Source organism: Lacerta agilis, chromosome 1 (assembly GCF_009819535.1).
Source record: "Lacerta agilis isolate rLacAgi1 chromosome 1, rLacAgi1.pri, whole genome shotgun sequence".
NCBI classification, from domain to species: domain Eukaryota; kingdom Metazoa; phylum Chordata; class Lepidosauria; order Squamata; family Lacertidae; genus Lacerta; species Lacerta agilis.
Window position 1 is genome coordinate 113,335,668 of NC_046312.1, and position 21,575 is coordinate 113,357,242.

General features: G+C 43.8%; 2 protein-coding genes across 5 annotated transcripts in view; both read left to right on the forward strand.

Annotated features, from left to right (window-relative positions):
- The first annotated feature begins 3,126 nt into the window (after positions 1-3,126).
- On the forward strand, positions 3,127-7,342 carry ATP5MC3 (ATP synthase membrane subunit c locus 3). The gene is made up of 4 exons (XM_033167724.1): positions 3,127-3,246; positions 4,734-4,811; positions 5,834-6,030; positions 7,095-7,342. The coding sequence occupies exons 1-4, from the start codon at positions 3,205-3,207 to the stop codon at positions 7,207-7,209; spliced, it is 432 nt and encodes a 143-aa protein (XP_033023615.1). The 5' UTR covers positions 3,127-3,204; the 3' UTR covers positions 7,210-7,342.
- Positions 7,343-9,756: 2,414 nt separating this feature from the next.
- Positions 9,757-21,575, forward strand: part of ATF2 (activating transcription factor 2) — a 39,554-nt gene continuing 27,735 nt past the window's right edge. The window contains exons 1-3 of one of the 4 annotated variants that reach the window (XM_033167756.1): positions 9,757-9,906; positions 17,224-17,298; positions 17,845-17,914. In XM_033167756.1, coding sequence (XP_033023647.1) covers positions 17,890-17,914 — 25 coding nt within the window. In that variant the 5' untranslated portion in view covers positions 9,757-9,906; positions 17,224-17,298; positions 17,845-17,889. The remainder of the gene's footprint in view (positions 9,907-17,223; positions 17,299-17,844; positions 17,915-21,575) is intronic. The other 3 variants (XM_033167736.1, XM_033167765.1, XM_033167746.1) reach the window with 3 other exon arrangements.

Below are 21,575 nucleotides of genomic sequence, written 5' to 3' on the forward strand. Positions count from 1 at the left end.
AGGGCTTTGAAATAAATCTTGGGTTAAAAGAGCGTGTTATCCTTTTAAACCTAAGGAAACCCGTGCTGAATTATCAGTTTGTTGTGGTGTTTAAAAAAAATAGCTTAATTATGGGTCTTAAATATTTGGGATAGGGGACTTTGTGGAGACATGCTTCCTCGATATCAAAGGAGCAGTGATAGTCAGTTTTCTCGGTATCTCTGCCTGGGCCCAATTCTCAGAAAACGCTGTGCCAGGGGTCTGAATACTTCCTTGCTGAAGGGAGTGCTGGTTCAAGGCCAGTGTCTTCCATCTGTCAATCTATCCCGATGAACTGAAAGCCTCCAGTATATATACAAATGTGCATCTCTTAAACAATGAGTTCTGTTTGCAATAAATGACAGGCAGAGGCACATGAATTCCCCACCCCTCAAAATTGTTCACTTGTTACATTTTTATCCCACCCTTCCTTTTTATTCTTACAACAGTCCTGTGAGGTAGGTTTAGGCTGAGAGGTTAGGACTAATGATTTAAGGCCAAGTCTCCCTGTTTTAGTCAAGGATTCTACTCACTCTGCTATATTATGCTCCCCCCCCCCCACCTATCCTTTAGGGAGGCCATGCATTCAGAAACAAACAAAAATCCGCTTGTTGAATTTGGGTGATTTTTTACGGTTGTTAAGTTGTGCGATCTGAAGCTTGTGGGGGGCAACAAGAGATTCACCTGGTTTTACTGCTCACCCAGAGCCATAGTGGTGGGGTAGAGGTGAAATCTGTTCCTGGGATCAAATCAGAAACTGGAACGACTTCTGTAAATCTGGGACTGTCCCTGGTAAATAGGGACACTTGGAGGGTGTGACATTGAAACAGTGAAAGATTCGGGTTTGTTCCCAAACACAAGTTTGAATCAGTTACAGGTAGGTAGCCGTGTTGGTCTGCCATAGTCAAAACAAAATAAAAAAATTCCTTCCAGTAGCACCTTAAGAGACCAACTAAGTTTGTTCTTGGTATGAGCTTTCATGTGCATGTGTATCCACGGGGGCGGGGGGCGGTCCGCCCCATGTTCCAGGGGAGGGGGTGACACTTGGGCCAGCCCCCGCCCCGCTGGTGGACCCCGAGCTAGCCGCGGAGCGAAGCCGCTCCGCCCCGCTGCCCGTCCGGGGTGCACCCGCTGGGCGCCGCTATGGGGCTGCCCCGCACAATCGGCGGCTTGTGGGGCTGCCCCATCAGTGCTGCTTTAAAGTAGCAGGGACGGGGAAGCCCCAGGAGCCGGCGCTCACTCGGCGGGTCACCGCTGGAGCAGCAGCGCCGGCGGGATGGACAGTCTGTCCTGACGCATGCATCATGACGTCACGGCGCATGCGTCAGGACGCCCCGCCCCCAGGGGGTTGCCTCCGCACGGCAGCGCCTCCCTGGGCACCCAGGAAGCTCCCTACACCTCTTTGTGTATCTGAAGAAGTGTGCATGCACACAAAAGCTCATACCAAGAACAAACTTAGTTGGTCTCTAAGGTGCTACTGGAAGGAATTTTTTTAGTTTTTATTTTGTTTTGACAAGTTTGAATCATTACGAGTATGTTCCCTCTAGATCGACCCAAACATCTTGCTGGACAGTGCAACTGTTTGGGTGCAGTGAGGGGACACGCTAGTGAGCAAAAGCTGTATTTTAAAACCAACTCCAGGCCTTCACTGTTTTAATGTGGTTTTCAATGAACTTTATGTTCTCACTCTTTCAGTGTAATTTTAAGCTGAGATGCAAATAGTTTGGTTTTTCCCCTGTGTCCGCTAGGGGAATCTTTATGTTTGCTGGTATGTGATGTGGTTTTGTTCTGTTCTTATTGTGTTTTTAAAGTCCCACGATTGTTTTTGTTTTGTAAGCAGCCTCAATAATTTTACTGAGGGGAAGCCATATAAAGAAGAAAAAATTATCCAAAAGAGGGTTATGCTGTTCTGATCTATTTTCCATGCACAGGTGCCATTGCATTCAAGCCTACATTTCCTCATTTGAGCAATTTCTAGAGGGGAAGCTGTAATTACCCTCCTGCAGCAAAAGTGACTAAGGGTTTTGCATTGCATGAAAGATCAACAAATTTATTTATTATGGCAGAAGTGTTTGTGGACTGCAGACCACCTTATCAGATGCATTTGGAGAGAGGAGCGCATAATGCCTAATAACGAGGGGGTGAGATGAGCACCTGTGCACAACCATCATCGTATTATGCCACATGCAGCATGGAACTTAACCATTTCCCCCATCCTCCCAATAAGGCTTTTGCACTTTTAATAGCTGCAGGCAAAAGCTGGGTTAAGTCAGTACAGCATGAGACTCTAAAACTCAGGGTCGTGGGTTCGAGCCCCACGTTGGGCAAAAGATTCCTGCATTGCAGCGGGATGAATGAGATGTAACCCTTGTGGTTCCTTCCAACTGTACAATTCTATGCTTTCAGGAAGCATTCAACTGGTGGGACACTGGGATTTCTCCCACCCACTTTCCTGGCAAAAAGAAAATCGCTGGCATAAAGAAAATAGCAATCTGTGGCATTTTCTGCCTTTCTTGCACAGAAGCATCCCATCCTGCAGTTATGAAAAGTACACGACTTTCCAGAAGTCCTCTGCATCCTCTCCATTACTATTACTGTATTAATATTCTGTTGGGAGCCGCACAGAGTGGCTAGAAAAACCCAGCCAGATGGGCGGGGTATGTATGTATGTATGTATGTATGTATGTATAAATAAATATTATATTATAGCGCATTATTTTCCCCCTTGTCGATACGGCTAGCAGTCTTTCCTCCTTTTATTCCTACCACAATATTATGGATGAAAGTCGAGACGGAAGCGACCTTGGGAACGTCTCGCTCGCCTCCTTTTTAATTCCTATTAAACTTCCTCTCTCCCCGCCCCTCCTCATCCGGGCGCTCCGCCCCTCCAGCGCTGTCGCCGCGCCTGCGCGGAGAGCTCGCAGTCCCTTCGACCTCTACCGCTGCACCAGCTCAGCCGGAGGAGCCGCCGCCGCCGGGTTCGAGGTAGGCCCGCCCCCCCTTCTTTATATCCGTCTCCATCGGGGAGCTCAGCCCTCCTCCCGTTCCGAGAGCGCTGCCGGCCGGACTCCCTAAAACCCTCCTTTCTCCTCCCCTGCAGCGAGCCAGACGGCCCAGACCCGGGACCCCCCCCAGCCCGCGCAGCACCCCCCGTTGCTCCACCGGCCTGCCCGCCCGCCCGCAGCCATGTTCGCCTGTGTCAAGCTCGCCGCCGGGTCCCCCGCCTTGGTGAGTTGGCAGCGGGGCCTGCGCTGCCCCTGCGCATTGGTCAGGGTGGGTCGCTTCCCCCTTTTGCCCTTGACTTTTTTTTTTCCTTTGCAAAAGGTTGTGGTCGTTGATGATCGAGTGGGGTTGGGGATATGGACTCTGGGACAGACAGAGGCGATCCCCGTTGAGTCATTCATTTGGAGGGCATGTGCCTTAATGGTGCTTCTTGCAAGGAGACTTTCGTCTCATGCCTCTCTCCTCTGCCCTCGACGCTGCTGTCTGTGCTTGCACAGCGAAGCTGCCTTTCCACGTCTGTCATCATTTCATGCATAAGTTTAAGGACGATGCGGCCCTCCATGCAAAATGCCCCCCCCCCCGAGTTGGCCCACTGCTGCAGAAAGAGGGCGGGGGTGGGGGAACTGGGTGACCTTAAGCGAGTAGGTGATCCAAGGGCAAGAACAGGCCGCAGCAGCTTCTCAGCCATTCATTCATTAGGCCTTGCCTCTTAATCTGTGCTTGGAGGGCTAGGCCGCTAGGGTTAATTGACAGGTCGATCTGTCAATCGACAGGTCGACTTATGGCACGGAAGAGGGGTGTTGCTGGATTCGCTGGGAACTGGTTTCCTGGGCTGGGGGTGCTTACCTGAGGGCGCTGGGTGGTCTTAGGGTGTTAGATTGAAACCTGGATTGCTTGGTTGCCCCACAAAATGAGTTAGGCTGAATTTGCCAGGCCTGTCTTTTAATAGTTCTTAGGATTAAAATATTAGAATTGCTTTTGCAGACCTGTAGGGTCCTGAGCGACCTGAAGGTCATTGAGCACAGCAGAGTTGCAGCCCCTTAGGCAATGTGTGCCAACATATAAATGACAGTGTGCTGCAGGAGCTCTGAGCTTTCTTAGTGGTACCTGTAGAATGAAGGCAAACAGGAATTATGTGCCGTGGGCTTGAGATGTTGTAGACAAGGGCAGATAGGATTGTTAAAATAAAATATCACCTGGAAACACTTTCCCCACTCTTAACCTGCCTCTGAAATCCGTCCTAAAAGAAAGTTAGTTACCAAAGATGAGCTGTCTCTGAAATCTTGCTGCCGGTTATGGCGTTAATGCTTGATAACACGGGAAGGAGAGAAATGGAGGAGATCCTTCAAGGTTAATTTGCTTAGAGTCCCAACTAGATCCTTATCTCAACAGCAAAAACACTTTAATACCGTATGGGAATACTAGGTTTTCTGATGAGCTGTGTTGTCCAACCCACATGTGCCAAAAGTGAAGGTCAGACTTCAAGAGCAGTTTTTTTTCTCAGTGGCATTGACTTTAGCTGTAGTCAGTGTACTCAGCATGAATTTTCCTCAATGGATGGACTTACTGAACTGTGATTGTAAAGAGAACTAAATCCCAGGAATCCAAAAGCTGCTGGGATGTTGTGTAGTTATTGCTTTGAAGGCTATGGTTGCAAAGTTTTGTGAGTGTCCACTACTTTAACACACTTGTTCATCCTCCCCCTTTTTCAGATGCGCACTGGATCAAGAATTCTATACAGACCAATTTCTGCAACGGTGTTGTCTAGGCCAGAAGCCAGGACTGGAGAGGTACCTTAAACAATTCTGTAGCTTCCTAACCGATCTGGTGAGCCCATGTGCTGTTGCCTTGTAATAGTAAAACTTGCAACAAAGTGTCAGATTTTAGTTTTTGACAAACACATGCTGCCTTGTGTTTAGTGTCTTAACTTGGAACAACACAGACCTGCAGCTGAGTACGGGTAGTAAAGTGTTTGTTTGTATTCTGCTTCTGAAGGAGCGTCTCCACCCCCATCGTTCTGCCTGGACACTGAGGTCCAGCACCGAGGGCCTTCTGGCAGTTCCCTCACTGCAAGAAGCCAAGTTACAGGGAACCAGGCAGGGGGGCCTTCTCAGTAGTGGCACCCGCCCTGTGGAACACCCTCCCACCAGATGTCAGAGAGAAAAACAACTACCAGACTTCTAGGAGACATGTGAAGGCAGCCCTGTTTAGGGAAGCTTTTAATGTTTGACAGACTATTGTATTTTAATATTTTGTTGGAAGCCGCCCAGAGTGGCTGGGGAAACCCAGCCAGATGGGCAGGGTATAAACATTATTATTATTACTATAATTATTATTATTATACCAAGGATCTTGAAGCTGCTTATATTTTGCTTCGTTTCTAAGAGGTCTCCAATCTAGGTACTGCTCAGAGTCAGAGTAATTTAGGTTCTGCCCCACCTCCATATGCCTTCAAGCCATTTATTGCAAAATGCACAGTAGATGGCTTAAACTTGTGTTGCAGAATTTCAGTCCGGTAGGATTAATTCTTCCTGGATTGTGGGATTGTGTCATGCTGTCGATGGTTCCAGGTGGGCAGAAGTGGGACATCAGAATCATAATTGCTTTGGCCACTTTCCCCCATGATTCTTTTTTTAGGAAAAAAATCTAGGAAGAACCTAACACATTCTAAATCTTCTCACTCACCTGTCCAAAGAAATGTGTCTTAAAGCTCCCCTTTCCTTCCCTGCTGTAGAAGCGTGTGACTTTCATAGTACAAATCTATAGCAAATACTTGTGCCGAATGTAATCCAATCCTTATTGTTTCTTTCAGGGCAACACAACTTTCCTTACTGGTGCTCAGAACACTGGCAGTCAACTAGCACTAAGGGAGTTTCAAACTAGTGCTATCAGCAGGGACATTGACACGGCTGCCAAATTTATTGGCGCTGGTGCTGCCACAGTAGGAGTGGCTGGTTCAGGTGCTGGTATTGGAACAGTCTTCGGGAGTTTAATCATTGGCTATGCCAGGTAATGGTCCTTTATTTCTAACTTTCACAATTGAAACTATTCAACTGAAAGTGGGAGGTCTTTAAAACCTCTCTCTATAAAATGGATTATAGTTACTAGTGCTAATGGGGGATTGCATGCATTAGGGGTATTCTAATTTCCCAGTTCTAAACTTCTTAAATAGTCTTCTGGATTGTATAATTACAGCATACTATGTCAGTGGCTTTGGCCAAAATATCAGATTCAAGTTTAAGTAGAGACTGTGTTGGGAAACTGAGAAGGAACCACACAATGTCACTAAAAGGTTTGGTGGTTTACCTTTCCATGGGAAGAGGGAGCTGAAATTACTCTTGTGGTAAGTCTTGTGTAGCCACAACCACCCACTTTCTGAGTGGCTTTAGGGTGTTGTTTTTTATATATATATTTTAAAAGATACACAGCCTTTCATTTCAAATTATGAGACGGAATAGTAAAAAAAAAAATTAAAATTGCAGTACAAAATACAGTAAAACAGAGCCATAAAATCAATAAATACAAGCAACTGGTACTAATGATCAACAAAGTCCTGTGAAAATAAATTGAGTAAGCAGTGAAATTACATAATTGCTGGTGCTTGTCTTTGTTCAGAGCAGGTAGAGGGGACTTTGGCCCTCCATATGTTGCTGAACTACTGTTCCCATAGTCCCTGGCCACACTTGCTAGGGCTGATGGGAGTTGTAGGTAGAACGATCTAAAGGTTTCCCCACTTTTCCCGGAGGAAATGTTAAGATTATGCACTTCACATGTTTACACCTGCCAAATAGCATTGCTTTCAGCAACAGCTACATGGTTCTCAGCCTTTTCAGTCATTTGAGCTGCAGGCTGAGAAGTCATGCTGAAACTTGTGTAAATTATTGTTTAGTTGCCGTGTAATAAGCCTTGCACACAAACTTTTTATTATTATTATTAAACCCTTTGTGTAAACAATTTGCTCCATAAGCTGGTAACTTTTTTTCTTGGCATAGATTATAATATTGATGCATTTGTTAAAAAGACTTGCTTCGGAATACTGTAAATGCAAACATGACCTTTATCTTTTATTTCAGAAATCCTTCTCTGAAGCAGCAGCTATTCTCATATGCTATTCTGGGATTTGCCCTGTCTGAAGCCATGGGTCTCTTCTGTCTGATGGTTGCTTTTTTGATCTTGTTTGCCATGTGAAGAGATCTGTTTGTAACATTGGCATTAATGAACTACAATGTGATTCTGTGAACCTGGGTTCGAAAAATGTTTATCATGGAATGTATGCTACTTCCAAAGCAGCTTAATTAAAGATGGTAACAAGTTTAAACTCTGCTTGTGTCATGTTTGTGTTTTGACTTAGTCAAAAGTTTTCCCAAGCACTGCAAGGGAAATACCTTAGAAGGGGAAATCCAGATAAGGGAAATTGAGACAAACTCAGTGCAACAGTATTGTAAATCTTGACAGATCATATTATACACCTGACTTCAGCTTTTATCATGCAGCGAACCTGGCTTCCACAATTATAAATTATGGAACTCAATTTCTTTTCTTGGAATAGCTTGGCTTTTGTTGCTTTGCTGCTTTCTGGCCTAGAAATAACAAGGAAAAGCTGGAATTTATTCAGATAATCATTGAAAGGTACTGTCTTTCCTCAGTCAGTCACCATACTGTAGAGACCCTGCTGCAGAAGGCAAAGAAACAGTGCTGAAAACACTTAATGTTTTCCAGGTGTACAGGTATAAGGATGTACTTGCCAGCACCTTTTAATTATTCAGCTGCATTTAATTGGAAATTCATAATTAAAGATGCAAGCAGCAAACCAAATTATAGTATGCAGTAGTTAGGGTCGGGGGTTAGGCTAAATGTGAGCTGGTTCAAACACTGACCGTGTTATTTAGAAAGCCCAGCACTTTCACAGCCTTGTCCTACTTGAAATACAGGAATAATGCTGACCTACAGGCTTATAGTAAAAATAACCCAAACATCAGGGAATGGAAATAATAGCACTTAAATGCTTATAATGAAACCATTTTTTGAAAGCTGATTTCAGTCATTCTGGTGGTTTCTGTTGCTTTTACTGTTTTTGTTTTAAACTTCCACCTGCTACACAGTGCCTGCTGCCTCTTAAGTGTGTGTGTGAAAGCTAGAACACTCCCATTGCTAGCTAACAGCCCCAGGAGAGACTTGTGTATGCTTGTTTCCAGCAAAAGCCTCTCCCTATTTCATGAAAGACATTTTGGAACCATAGAATTGTAGAGCTCGAAGGGATCCCCCAAGTGTCATCTAGTCCAGCCCCCTGCAATCTTGCTGAAACCATGGGGAGCAGCTGCTTCTCAGGCAGAACTAGGCTAAGCTGCCTACTAGTTCCACTCACACCACGTAGCTCAGTGGGTTGAGCATGGGACTGTTAATCTCAGGGTGGTGGGTTTGAGCCCCACACTGATTCCTGCATTGTAGGGAATTGGAATACCACGGTTTCCCAAACCTGTGTCTCCAGTTGTTTTGGGACTACGACTCCCATCATCCCCATGCGCTGGTCCTGCTAGCTAGGGATGATGGGAGTTGTAGTCCAAAACTGCTGGAGACAAGTTTGGGAAACCCTGACTAGACAATCCTCTACAGTTCTATGATTCTAAGGCAGATTTATATGGTGGAGGGGGAGGACGTGTCCTTTCCCTCTTGCAAGTATCTACAGGCATCCCCAAACTCGGCCCTCCAGCTGTTTTTGGACTACAATTCCCATCATCCCTGACCACTGGTCCTGTTAGCTAGGGATGATGGGAGTTGTAGTCCCAAAACAGCTGGAGGGCCGAGTTTGGACTTTGGAGATGCCTAAGACCAAGAAACCTAGACAGCATCTTAAAAAGCAAAGACATCACCTTGCCGACAAAGGTCCATATAGTTAAAGCTATGGTTTTCCCAGTAGTAATGTACGGAAGTGAGAGCTGGACCATAAAGAAGGCTGATCGCCGTAGAATTGATGCTTTTGAATTATGGTGCTGGAGGAGACTCTTGAGAGTCCCATGGACTGCAAGAAGATCAAACCTATCCATTCTCAAAGAAATCAGCCCTGAGTGCTCACTAGAAGGACAGATCCTGAAGTTGAGGCTCCAGTACTTTGGCCACCTCATGAGAAGAGAAGACTCCCTAGAAAAGACCCTGATGTTGGGAAAAATGGAGGGCACAAGGAGAAGGGGACGACAGAGGATGAGATGGTTGGACAGTGTTCTTGAAGCTACTAACATGAGTTTGGCCAGACTGCGAGAGGCAGTGAAGGATAGGCATGCCTGGCGTGCTCTGGTCCATGGGGTCACGAAGAGTCGGACACGACTGAACGACTGAACAACAAGACCAAGAATCCCACTTCACGTGTACACATGTAGAAACCCCGCAATCATCCCAAAAGCCTCTTCATGCACATTCAATGGGCGAGTAACTTAACTCTCCCTGCCTGCTGCTCAGACTCAGAGCTTCCGGCGCACGGAGAAGGCGCGCGCAGCGAGGTGGGGGGGGGGTGGCGAGCGAGAGGCTGACGAACGCGCTCGGCTGTTTCCGGACGGAGGTTCAGTCAGCGGCCCCGCCCCCGCGGCGCCCACAACCACGTGTCAACCCGCTTCGGGCGCCAGTGCGCGTGTGTGTCTTCTCTGTCCCTTCCTTCCACAGAACCACCCTCCCCTCCCCGCCAAAGCGCCTTGTCACGTGACTGGCTGCATCTTTTCCTACGGGGTAAGGCGGCGGCGGCGGCGTGTTGGTGGTGGATGCGAGGGGAGGGGGTCCGGACGGAAAGAGAGCGAGAAAGAAAGAGATGTGTCAGTGAGTTCCCGCGAGATGTGACGGAAGCCTGTGGGGGACACGGGCGGCTTTAATGAGCGGCTTTCCCGGCGGTCTTGAGGGGTGAGTTTTGTGTGTGTGTGTGGCCTTTTTTATGGTGGTAAACAGAGGAGGTGGAGAAGCCGCTGCCTCTTTCTGTGTGTAATAGCTTGGGGTGTGGCCTTACCCGAGCCTGGGCTAGGGGTGGAAGTCGCCGGGCCCTGTTTTGAGGGGAGGTGGGGGGAGCCTGGCAGGCTGAAACATGGCGGCGCCGCTGCTCTGCATAGAGAGAACTGAGCGGGGTGGGTGGGATTTTTTTATTATTTTTTTGCGCCTGTTGACCGTAGAACGCCGCGAGCTTGGGAAGCCGTTACTCGCCGCCACTAACTGTCACAGAACGGCGGGGGTGGGGGGGAGTGGGCAGACCGAATTTGGCTCCTACCATTCGTTCTCTTCCCTCCCCCCCCCCCCCGCGTTTCCCCATTGCCCTTGGTGCCGACCACTCCATCACCTCCCTGGAAGGAACGTTATAAAAGAGCCTGACACACACGCAGCGCCCGGCGTGTTGCTGGAACAGTTCACAGTGGATGGGTTTTTTGTGGGGGGCAGGGAAACGCTTGCATTGCAGAGAGAAATGTACAGACACATACATATAGGATAGTTCTCGCTGATGGAGGGTGCCGTGAGGCCTGGTCTCTCTCTGCTCCTCCCCCCTCTCTGTTTTTCTCTTTTTTTCCTTCCCCCTGCCCCCCCTTCCTCCCAGTTGAGGAAGGGTGGATGCTGAGGACACCTGCGAAATTTTTCCTGAGGACCACGCTCCTGTAGAAAGTTAGGGACGTCCTAAGGAAGAGCTGGAAGTACCAGGATCATACCACAAGCCAGGACAGCTTTTGTAAATCCAGGACTGTCCCTGGAAAATAGGGACACTTGGGGGGTCTGAAGCATACACAACTGTCCCCATCCATTTGCTGCAGGTAAATGAGTGCAAACAGTTACACTTAGTTGGGGGGCTGTAAAAAAATACTCAGGCTTAGGCTTTGTGCTCTCCGCACCAAAGTGAAGGAGGGCAGAACTTCAGCAGCAACACATGGTGTGTTCAGGCCCAAATGCTGCTTTCCCTGAAGCTGCTGAAGTGTGTTGTGTTGAGAGAGATCACTCAGGGGCTGCTGGTAGGCTGCTACTAAGGCAACTGCTTGTTGTACCATAAATCTTAGTTATCAGACAGTGTTTCATTCCACATTTTACTTCCCTGATAGGTAGTGTTTGATAAAGTAGTAGTGGTAAGTTATGTTGTGGTTCTTCATAGTCTACTGATAAAAAGGAAATTGGAGAAGCCTCTTCTGTACTGTATTCATTTATTTAAGGATTTTTCATCCCATCCTTCAGCCAAAGAGCATTTGCTTCCCGTAGAGCAGTAAGAAAATGACAGGCCTTGCCTTCTGACTTAGCATATGCAAAGCACCTGGTTTTATTGTGTGAAGTTAGCATAATACAACATCTCAGTTGTTTAAAGTTTTACAACCTTGGTATCTCAAAACAAACTTTTTCTGTAAGTTACTTCATTACCACTATGATGCGTTTTAGGTCAGATGTATTTGTGTACATTCTTTTCCCCATTGCCCTTTATATAAAATAACTAATTCTGCATCTTCTGTTAAATCTCTGAGGAATTTTCTTGGGTATATGATTCTGGAGTATAGAAATATCTTTATTGAATTGTAGAATTCTGTCATCAGTTTTTCCATTAAGAGAACCCACCTCCTTGTTCCCATTGGCTTGTGGTAGATGATTATGGGATGGGAGTTTCTATAATTTCAAAGCTGCTTTTTTTAGTAGCAGCATAAACTAACTATAGAACGAACACACAGAACACATACACAATTATTTAGTGTTCTCTAAAGTGTAAGGTAATTGTTATGTTATAGAGCATGCTGATCATTCTGATTGGGTGGCCAAGATGCATTCTGTAGATAAAGATAATTCTGTAAATCAAGAGAATCAGTAGATTCTCAAACTGGGATTGTTGACACAGAAGAGTGCGGATGTGTTTATAGTTTCAGAGAGGCAGAGGATCCTGAGCCAGGCAGATTAATACATCCTAGCAGAATTCTGGCATTGCATTCACTGATGTCTCCAGAGAAGAGGCAAGACAGCCTTGCATGAGATGATTGGGCTGATGGGGACAACATGTTTCAGGAAGCAGGTACTTTTGCGCAGCAGCAGGTTTGCATGTCACATAATTAAAGGAAAATTTCTCCTTGTGTGTTTATATGGGAACAAATACTTGGTGCTGGGCATGTTCCTGGAAGTAGCAAGAGCAAGTTTAGAGGGATGTCTTGGCTTAAAAGGTTTTAGAAACCCTGCCAGAAACAAGCAGTTTATCATGGCAAGCAGGTTTGTAACTAATTGAATACTTTATCAAATGCATGTAGCACAATAACACCTGAAGTTGTTATAATGTGGTCATATAAGACACTAGAGGAACTTGCACACATTGTTGGTGCAGATGACATGGCAAACCTCAATTAATCAAAAGTAGAAGCAAAGGCTTCTGAAATCCTCCCAGTCATTTGGGAGGAGGATGGGGGAATGACTGTTGCTGAACAAAGTGACAATCTGCCACATTTTATCAGGAGGTTTAGTTCTATCACTTGTAGCATGAATTAGGATGGCAGGTTTTTATTACACCTATTGATTAACTTATCAATGCCACAACAGTGTTTGTGTTATCATCAACACTGCTTTGTGAATGGTCACTGTTAATAGCATAACTATTTCTGCCTTTGCTTTCCCATTTTCCTTACTGTTTACAATCCGGTCCCACCCTCAAATGTACATGTGGGTGTGCATAAAATAAATAATTAGGACAGTACTTCATGCATCAGAAGAAGTGGACTCTATCCCATTAAAGCATATACTGTACCATAATATTTGTTTAAGTCTTCTGGGTGACACAATACTCTTTGTTTTTGCTGCAGTAGACCAACATGGCTTCCTTGTGAAAACAATTAGTCTTAGCTAAGAGCTTCCCCAACCTGATGCCCTCTAGAAGTTGCTAGACTACAGTTTTATAATACTTGACTGTTGGTTATGGTGGTTGGGGGTGATAAGAGTTGTGTACTCCAAAATATCTAGCATACGAAGGTGGGGAAGCCGGCATTAACAAAAGTATTGATACTTGGAAAACTGTATTTTAAGATATAAAGCTAAGGTTTATAACATTTGCTGAGCCTTGAAAGAGTTTTGCTGGAAAATTATGTGATAATCCACTTCATTGATTTTCAAACTATGTTCTGGGAGAACCTGAGGCTTAAAAAGCTTATTAGCAGTTTGTGAATGTGAAGAATGCTAAAGGCAAAAAAGTTTTGCTGAAAGGTGGCTTGGCAGCCACTACTCATATATCTCTTGCAATTCCCAACCCCAAGAGAATGTTGTCTGTGTTTTAGGGTGTACGGTTCTTTCAGATGGGGTGACAGCAAGGCCCAAGAGCCCTAGGATTTTCAGAAATGTCCAGAGGTTCCCTAGTTAGACAAGTTGATATAGAAAAAGTCCCTGAAGGTAGAAAAACTGAAAACCACTGACCTACTGCAGTTTGCAATTCCCCAGTTATTGTCAATATTCTAGTGTATTGGTAGATGAAAATATTTCATATGCACTCCTGGTGTAGTAGGAAGAAACTGTTCAGAATGGCTTCTGAACAGTTCAGAATGGCTTCCCTTAATTATGATATTTATTTAGTAGTGTCTTTAGGAATGCACTTAAACTGAAAGCAAAATTTTATAACAGATGTATTTCTCAAAGTATCTTACCAGAAGTGGATATAAATATATAGTGTGTTTGTTGAAGAAGCAGTGATTTATAAATACAGAAATTTCCCTCCTTTCAGAGTATCTGAATAATTTCTACACTAGTGGCCAAAATTGTGGAAACCTTTTGGGAAAAGTGTATTTTCGAGGTTTAATGGCTCATAACACCACTTTTTTTTTTTAGTAATAGCATAAAATACCACCTGGACTTAAGGGGCCATTATTTGCCCTTCATGCAATGAAATACCTTTTTGTTACCCAAGAAAATCTTTAATAAAAACCATTAGAAAGAAGGAATTAAAAGAGCAGGCTATGCATGGATTCTGCTCTTGTTATCTTGTCCTTGGACACTAAAATATTGCCTACCTCTGCTTTGAAAAGGTTTCTTTTGCAATGCCTTTGTGTTTGCATTTATGGTGGTCGCTGTGCTATTGCTTGGCTCAGGGGCACTATCCAGTGATGTAAAATAATGAGTTGTTCACTTGTACTGGCTAGCTCAGGGGTCAGCAACCTTTTTCAGCCGTGAGACGGTCCACTGTCCCTCAGACCATGTGGTGGGCCGGACAATATTTTTTTTTGGGGGGTGAACAAATTCCTGTGCCCCACAAATAAACCCAAGATGCATTTTTAATAAAAAGACACATTGTACTCATGTAAAAACATGCTGATTCCTGGACCATCCGCGGGCCAGATTGAGAAGGCGATTGGGCCAGCTCTGGTCCACGGGCCTTAGGTTGCCTACCCCTGAGCTAGCTTATATTTTGCTGCTTGGCATTTCATTCTGAACCATCCTTGGGTTTGCTTCTCTCCTGGAGTAGGGGAGAAGTGAGGTGAGGACTTTTGAGCACTGTGCAGTAATATGTTGTTCATTAACATTAAATCATAATTAAAAATAAACCATGGTTAAATATAATGTGCAAACTGGATAGCTAGTCATTTTACGTGTGGAAGGGGCTGTACTTTTTGTTCTTGTTCCTTTATCTTCTTTAAGAACACTTGTCAGGGGGGAAATTTAAGAACTCCTGAATGAGTTGTAACATGAGAACAACAGTTACTAACCCACTCTCAAATTGCCATAATATCAGGATTTATAATATTATGTAGCAATTGACTTTCACCAGTGCTGGAATAGAACTTGCCATTTTGCTGGAGAGCCTCTAATTGTTCTTTGTTAGAAAGTAACTAACAGTTTCTTTATAGATCAATTTTTCTTCTTAAAATAGTTTTTTAAAATTGCTTTTACTGAGCTTATCCCTTTGGAGATTTCTTGGCACGTTTTAGACTTTGGACATTGGCTTTTTCAATAGCAGGTATGGATTACTAAGGCAGCTTGTTCTATCTTCAGGAGGATTTCTCTATCACACTATGTTGAACGTTCCATCAGCACAAGCTTTTCAGTTTGTAAGGCAGAATGATACCCCTACCCTCCCACTGCAAACTGTTACAGGAGGTCTCCTAATCTGCCCCAAGCCAATTTCAGGGAACACATGTTTGGGGAAGGCCTCATCCAGGGCTTCTCATGACAGGACTTTTTAGGTGAATTCTGCCCATTGAAAGCAATACAGTTGATGCTGCATTGGTTAACGGTTAACCAAAGTCACAGATAGTGATTTGTATCCTGAGTATGACTTCTGCAAATGGAAGAGCTATTAACAGCAGACTATAGATTCATTGAACGATCCTGTTGGTAGAAGAAAAATAGAATTTGGGAGAGTGTGTTGGACTGAAGTGGAAAGAAAGGAAGGTGGTTCCAATGCACAAGTGGAGGCAGCGGTGGAGAATATGCCTGCACTGCCCAGAGCGGGTGCGTTCCTGAGGGGGCGAGGCATGGAGGGTGCCCTCCCAGGCGTGGGATAGCCGCTCAGGTGCACGGAGTGGTGCGCGCGCCCTGCAGCCGGGGACGAAGCGAGCTGCCCACAGGAGCAGTGTGAGCTGCCCATGGCAGGCATGCGGTGCACTGCCCACCCACTACTTCCAAGTCTCCCCCAGCTGTCAAAACGGGGTAGGGGGAAATGCCGCCAGCAAAGCTTGGTAGCCTTGGGAGTCATGGGCGGGCAATGCGCCAAATGTCACCCCCCTCAGCGAAGACAGCTGGGGCAGTCTGCCCCTACCACACACCCCTCCCTCTGCCCCTGAGTGGAGGTCTGTTCTTGCAATGTTGGGGTCTGCCCTTTATTACTAATCTCATTAAAGTCTTGTGGTAGGTCAAATATTCATTGGAACCCAGAAAGCATTTGTCCATGTGACTAAGGCAATGACAAGTGAACGAGAAAAAAATTCATATTTAAAAAATATTACAGCATATAAAATACATGTTATAAATATGGTAAAGTTGTCTAAGGTAGTTTGGCTTTGATCCTGCTAACTTGTGCAGTGCAGTCCTGTGCATGTTTACTTGGAAGTAAATTCCACTGTATTCAGTTGCAGCCTAAATACTATTGGGAATTCAGGGGGTTCTTAGTAATAACTAATTTTATTGGATTCAAGCCCATAATTCGTTCGAATACTAGGCCTTTCCTTACACTGCTCAGTCCACCTCCCCAATGAAGGCTTAATACAGTCAAGGAAAAAGTGTGGCTGCTGTATTAAAAACTCAAGTTCGTTAGAGCTTAAATACTGATGAAAATTTTAATGCATTATATAACCAGGATAAAAATAGGTTTTTTTCTGGTTATAAAAAGGGGTTACTATAAAGCTTTTGTGGCTTGGCCTCCTTGTTGTCTTGGTCACCTTTATTAACTTCTTTTTATCATTATACCAAGGTTCAAATTGCACGTGACATTGGCAGATCTGAATGTTTAAGGCCATTTATCTCCCAACTATTTATCTCTCTTCTCTGTTTTGGTTCATCTGAAAAGAACAACTTTTCAGTGCTTCTACAAATATGGACAGAAAAGATTAATAATATTGCTTATTGTATCAAGAACTGTTGGCTTCATGAACATCATTGTATATGTCAAATCCAGATAAATACTGGCATTGTATAACTGATCTGCAAGGGATAGGATTGGATAACATCTTAATGTCTTATGAACAGAATGATACCCTGGATAGTGTTGGGATGGGATATGAGATGGGATAGTTCACATAGGAAGCTTGCTGAGACTTATCACTAACTCTAAGGATAAGTCCAGAGTATACATTTTATTCCCTGTGAGTAGATTTGACTTTCTCCAGGTTCATGTTTACATGGGCAAGCATAATGTGTAAACAAGGCTTTTATGGATATTGCCATCAAAGGTTCTGTGATTGCAAGCTGAAGGAAGTGCCATCATGATAGTAGAATTTACAGTTTTCCATATTCACATTCATCTAGTTCATCATGTTTGCCCATATCCATCATACCCCAGGAATTGTCAGGAGTATTTACTGGGGCAGAATTATTTCATGAACTCACCTCTAGTCTAATCTATGCCATAATGTTGTTGGGGAAATCGGTAAGGACAATCTTTTTCTTAGAGAATGTTTGATGCCAGAGTAAGCTACAGGCACTGAAGCAGAAAATACCATTCCCATGTAAATCGGGTTCATCGACTCCAACCCTTTAAGCTGTAGTAAAACAGCTAATAATTGACTTTCCCTTCTTGATTTGCAGAACCACTGTCATGAAAAGGAGGCTATAATAAATCGTTTACCTTATGAAATTTGGCTTACATGTGAAATCTGCCAGGTACATATATATGTGCATGTTTTAATACATTTATATTTTGTTTTACAACACAGCTTCTGTGAGCAAGTTCCAACATTGTGCCAGCAGACACAGTGGGAGTTCCCCTTCCTGTCCTCCTTCCCCCACCTTTTCCAGAGGTTTCCCAACCCTCCATAGCAGATTTGGAGGGATGTGGGGGCTGTAGAGAGCAGAAGAAGTCTCATCTGTGCAAGTGGGCCACCACAGTTGGATATCTTATATTTTGCAGAAACGTTTCCAGCTTGCCATGCAGAGTGCCATGCATGTGTCAGATTCAGTTTCACATCTGAGAGACATAAATACCATAAACTATTTGGTTTTCATGGTGTTCCTCACATGATTTTGGAAGCCTTCCTTCAAAACTGTTAGAGTGTTTGTTGAAATACTGCTGCTTTTGAGACATGGTGATATAAAATAAGGGGGAAATACCAATACACACAGACTTTCTTCTTGCATTTGTGGAGGATGTTAATTTGTTGAGTTAGAGCAATTGCCCTGACTCACTGGATGTTTGTTATTTCAATGTAGGTAATACAAGGACCTGTGGAATATGAGTGATGACAAACCCTTTTTATGTACTGCCCCTGGATGTGGACAGGTAATACATGTTAAAACTATCTGTGTTAGTCAACAGAGAAACATTTGTTATATCAGAGGAAGTAGTTTACATTTCAGTTTGAGTCCTAAGAACATTTTTACTCATTTCCTATAGATCTGTAACTGTCAAACTCTGCACATGCTCAACTACTGTATTGTTTAAATGGATGGCACTGTAAGCTCTGAAAGCCAACATTGCTTATTTGGGATGAGCAGCAGAGAACTCTGTTACCACAGCCTCCAAATGAGCATTGTGTGGTGGTGTTACTGACTATACTGAACACCACACATCGCCCAAATCCAGCAATGAAAGCTGCATAGCTTCAAACACCACACATTAATACCTGTTTTCATGAGAGCTCTTGATTCAAGGAAGGATCAGTGTGCAGAAGGTTGGATGAAGAGGGGATGACAACTTTTATATGATGTCAGCAACTTTTAGAATTGCTAAATGTTTTTTGTAGATGACAGAAAATAAAGCTTGGCTATTATTATTATGGTATTTCAAAGAGAAATATAATAATTAAAGAGTTACAAAGATCCTGAAGGTTACTGAGTGACATCTTGAGCGCTCTTTAATTTTTTAAAAAAAAAGGCTTGTTGGTATTTTATCATACTGGACTATTATCACCATTTCCACCTCCCCTTTATTCTTGTTCTGTATGGGCTCTTCTACACTGCCTTTGAAAACCCCATGTTTTCCAAATCCATTTTGTGCATTGTTTGTGCATCATAGCCTCTGTGGTTCTATACCATTGCTGTTTATCAACTGATTTCATATTTCCCTGTATGAGGACCATGCATTCTGCTCATTCGTTTCTCAGATCTAGTTTCATGTTGAAAACCCCATCCACAGAACCCTTGTCATTAACACATAAAGTTGAGGACACTCCTTTCTGTCACTGTTTGCAGCAGAAATTAGGGGGAACATGCACCCTACATTTTCTTTTTCACTATTTCCATAACATCGTTTGATTACTGCTGCACTCCTGACTAAACATCGTTGTTAGCAATGCGTTTCAGTGATGCACATCACTACCTCACCCTACTATCAGCACTTATACAGTCTTTCCCATCCCATGATGGATGTTTCATCTGCTTCTGAACTTTTCCTTTGTGAGGCTTTGATGGGGCATGACAAGGACAGAATTTTGAGTTTTTTACAGTGCAATCCCACGTGTCTATTCAGAAATAACAACCCATTGAATTCAATAGGACAGACTCCCAGATAAATACATCCTAAATTCTTGTGAAGAGGGTGTAAGGGAGGTGGAGAAAGATGTGTGGTTGTTTCAGCCCAAAGCTAGGAGTAGGGGAGAGAAAAAGAGAAAATAAGTACAATGCTCCAATCCAGCTTTCACTCTCTTGCAAAAGCTGAGATCTGAGCATGACTTACATGGAAGTAGGCCCCACTGAATTCAGTAGGTCTTAGTACTAAGTAGACATGTGTTTGCCCACAAATAGCTTTTGGGGGAGGGGTATTTGTGGGTGGCTGTGCTACTCTCCTGTAAGTTTGTTTGCCAAGAAGAGCCATAAGAAAGTTGAGAGAAGATGGTGGATTGTTGTTGCGGTCCAGTTTTTTTCTCCCCTTCTATGGCTGGAATCTCAGCCCTGTTTATTTGGAAGTAAGTTCCATTGGACACACTCTGAAGAAGTGAGTGAGCAGGAGAGCTCTTGCAAGTTGAAGGAGTAGGGAGTGAGGATAGGGCTTTGGGTTTGGTGTGCTAACAACGCAGTCAGGCACTCCTACTCATATTGAGTGCAAAGGAGCTCCCTCTCAGGTATATCCACCTGGAAAGGATAGAAAGTTGCACCTGGAAATGGGCAGAAGCAGAAGAAAAATGAGGCAGGGAGGGGCAAAGTCTATGTGACGTGGTTGTGGGCGCAGCAAGGAAATCCGAGACAAGGCAAGAAATGGTATATCCCTAATGTTCTTCATGGGCATATTGTATTGGCATGTGAGGAAAAACTGTTTGTGATACTCTCGGATTGGTGGTGAGGAGCAAGTTTTTGCTGCAGCACATCCAAAATGTGAACAGGAGAGGGGAAACATCATGTGGTTTGTGCCCCAAAAAGGCAGGAACAGGCAAGTTAAAACCAAGTTTTGAGGACATGCAGATGAGCCCAGTGCATAAAAACATTTTACTGCATCCTCCCTCTAGTGGAAGCTCATGTTGCATGGTCAGTGTTTCTTGTAATGGAATCGCTGTTGCAGTGGTAGAGTCTATTTTGCGTATAATCAGCTTCAACAGCAAATTAAATGTAGTTTCTTTGATTTTGAAAAAAGCAACTTCTTAACCTTTAGACTGATTCAACTACTTCTTTCTGCATTTGAAACTTCTCTCTCAGCCCTGAAGTCACTTTAGAACAACATCAGCATGGTTCTTAAGGCTGTTTGTAGTAGCATTTCTGCAATGTGTTTTCCACTGTGTTCTGTGTTTAAAACTGATTTAATTAAATATCAATGTTACACACAGAGAGAGAGCAAACTATCGTCGTGCTGCTCAACTGGCTACCACGAGCAGTAGCCATGGTTTGTTTCTGTTTATTTATTTGTTAAAATATTTATGTATCATAAAACTATATCACAGTGGTTTACCACTTGCAGTTTGTGTGAAGGAAACAAACCACAAGCTCAGATTGGGACAACATGGCTTGTTTCATCCACAGTGGCAACAGGAGCAGGAGAGTAGCACACATCAGTTTGTTTTTAAACTATGGTTTAATGTGACATGCAGAATAGACAATCACAGCCAATAGGGCTGTTGTACTTGTGGTCTGCATTAAGCTCTTTGACAGCAGAGAAAGCTTTCTGGCCATGCCAAGTCAAGTCCATTGCAAGAATAATACAGGTCAGTGCTAGATTTAAAACAGATTAGCCAGTTCGTGAAAAGGGTGTAGGGTGAAGTTCAGCAACACTCATGGCCAGCTATACTGAAGGAGCCTTAGCCAATACATTGTAATACAGTAGCTTAGGAGCAATTAATATTCAATATTTTAAAATTGGGTACACTGGTTTCACCTTTGTAAATCATTCTATATACTGGACTATTAACAAGTGTGAGAAAAGAGTAGGTATGTCAGGGGGGGGGAACATTCAGAAATGATCAGCAGTTTTTTTAGTGTTTTTTCTTTGTTTGAGTCTTGCAGGCTACTACCCCCCCCCCAGCATTTTATTTTTGGGAAACAGCAATTTTATATTCTGAAAAATACAATGGCAGCACTGCTGTATTATGTATAATCTCCAGCTTCCAGCGGGTGTGCACCTGCATTTACACTTGAATTTTTTTAAAGTTTGTTTCTCATAAGCTGCACTAAAGAAACCCCAAAGTGTCTGCTAAGCTTTGCCAAGTAGGCTTGGGAGATTGGCATAAGAGATTTTAAAGAAAAGGCATATTCCCCCCACTCTAGCATTCCCTTGAATAATGTTGTGAGTCTGCCTGAGCAGCTATAATCTTGATATTATTATTCAGCTGCTCATCAAAACAAGGTTATAGGTGGAGTGAAACCTTTGTCAAAAGTTGGTATTGACCTCTTAGTATTTATGCTGGTGCTATTTATATGTTGAAGATATCTTGCAGATTATTAATTTTTTAAAAAAACAAAAACCTTTTTGTCCAATGAAGCTTACTTTTATCATTTTCCTACTGTACCATCCATAT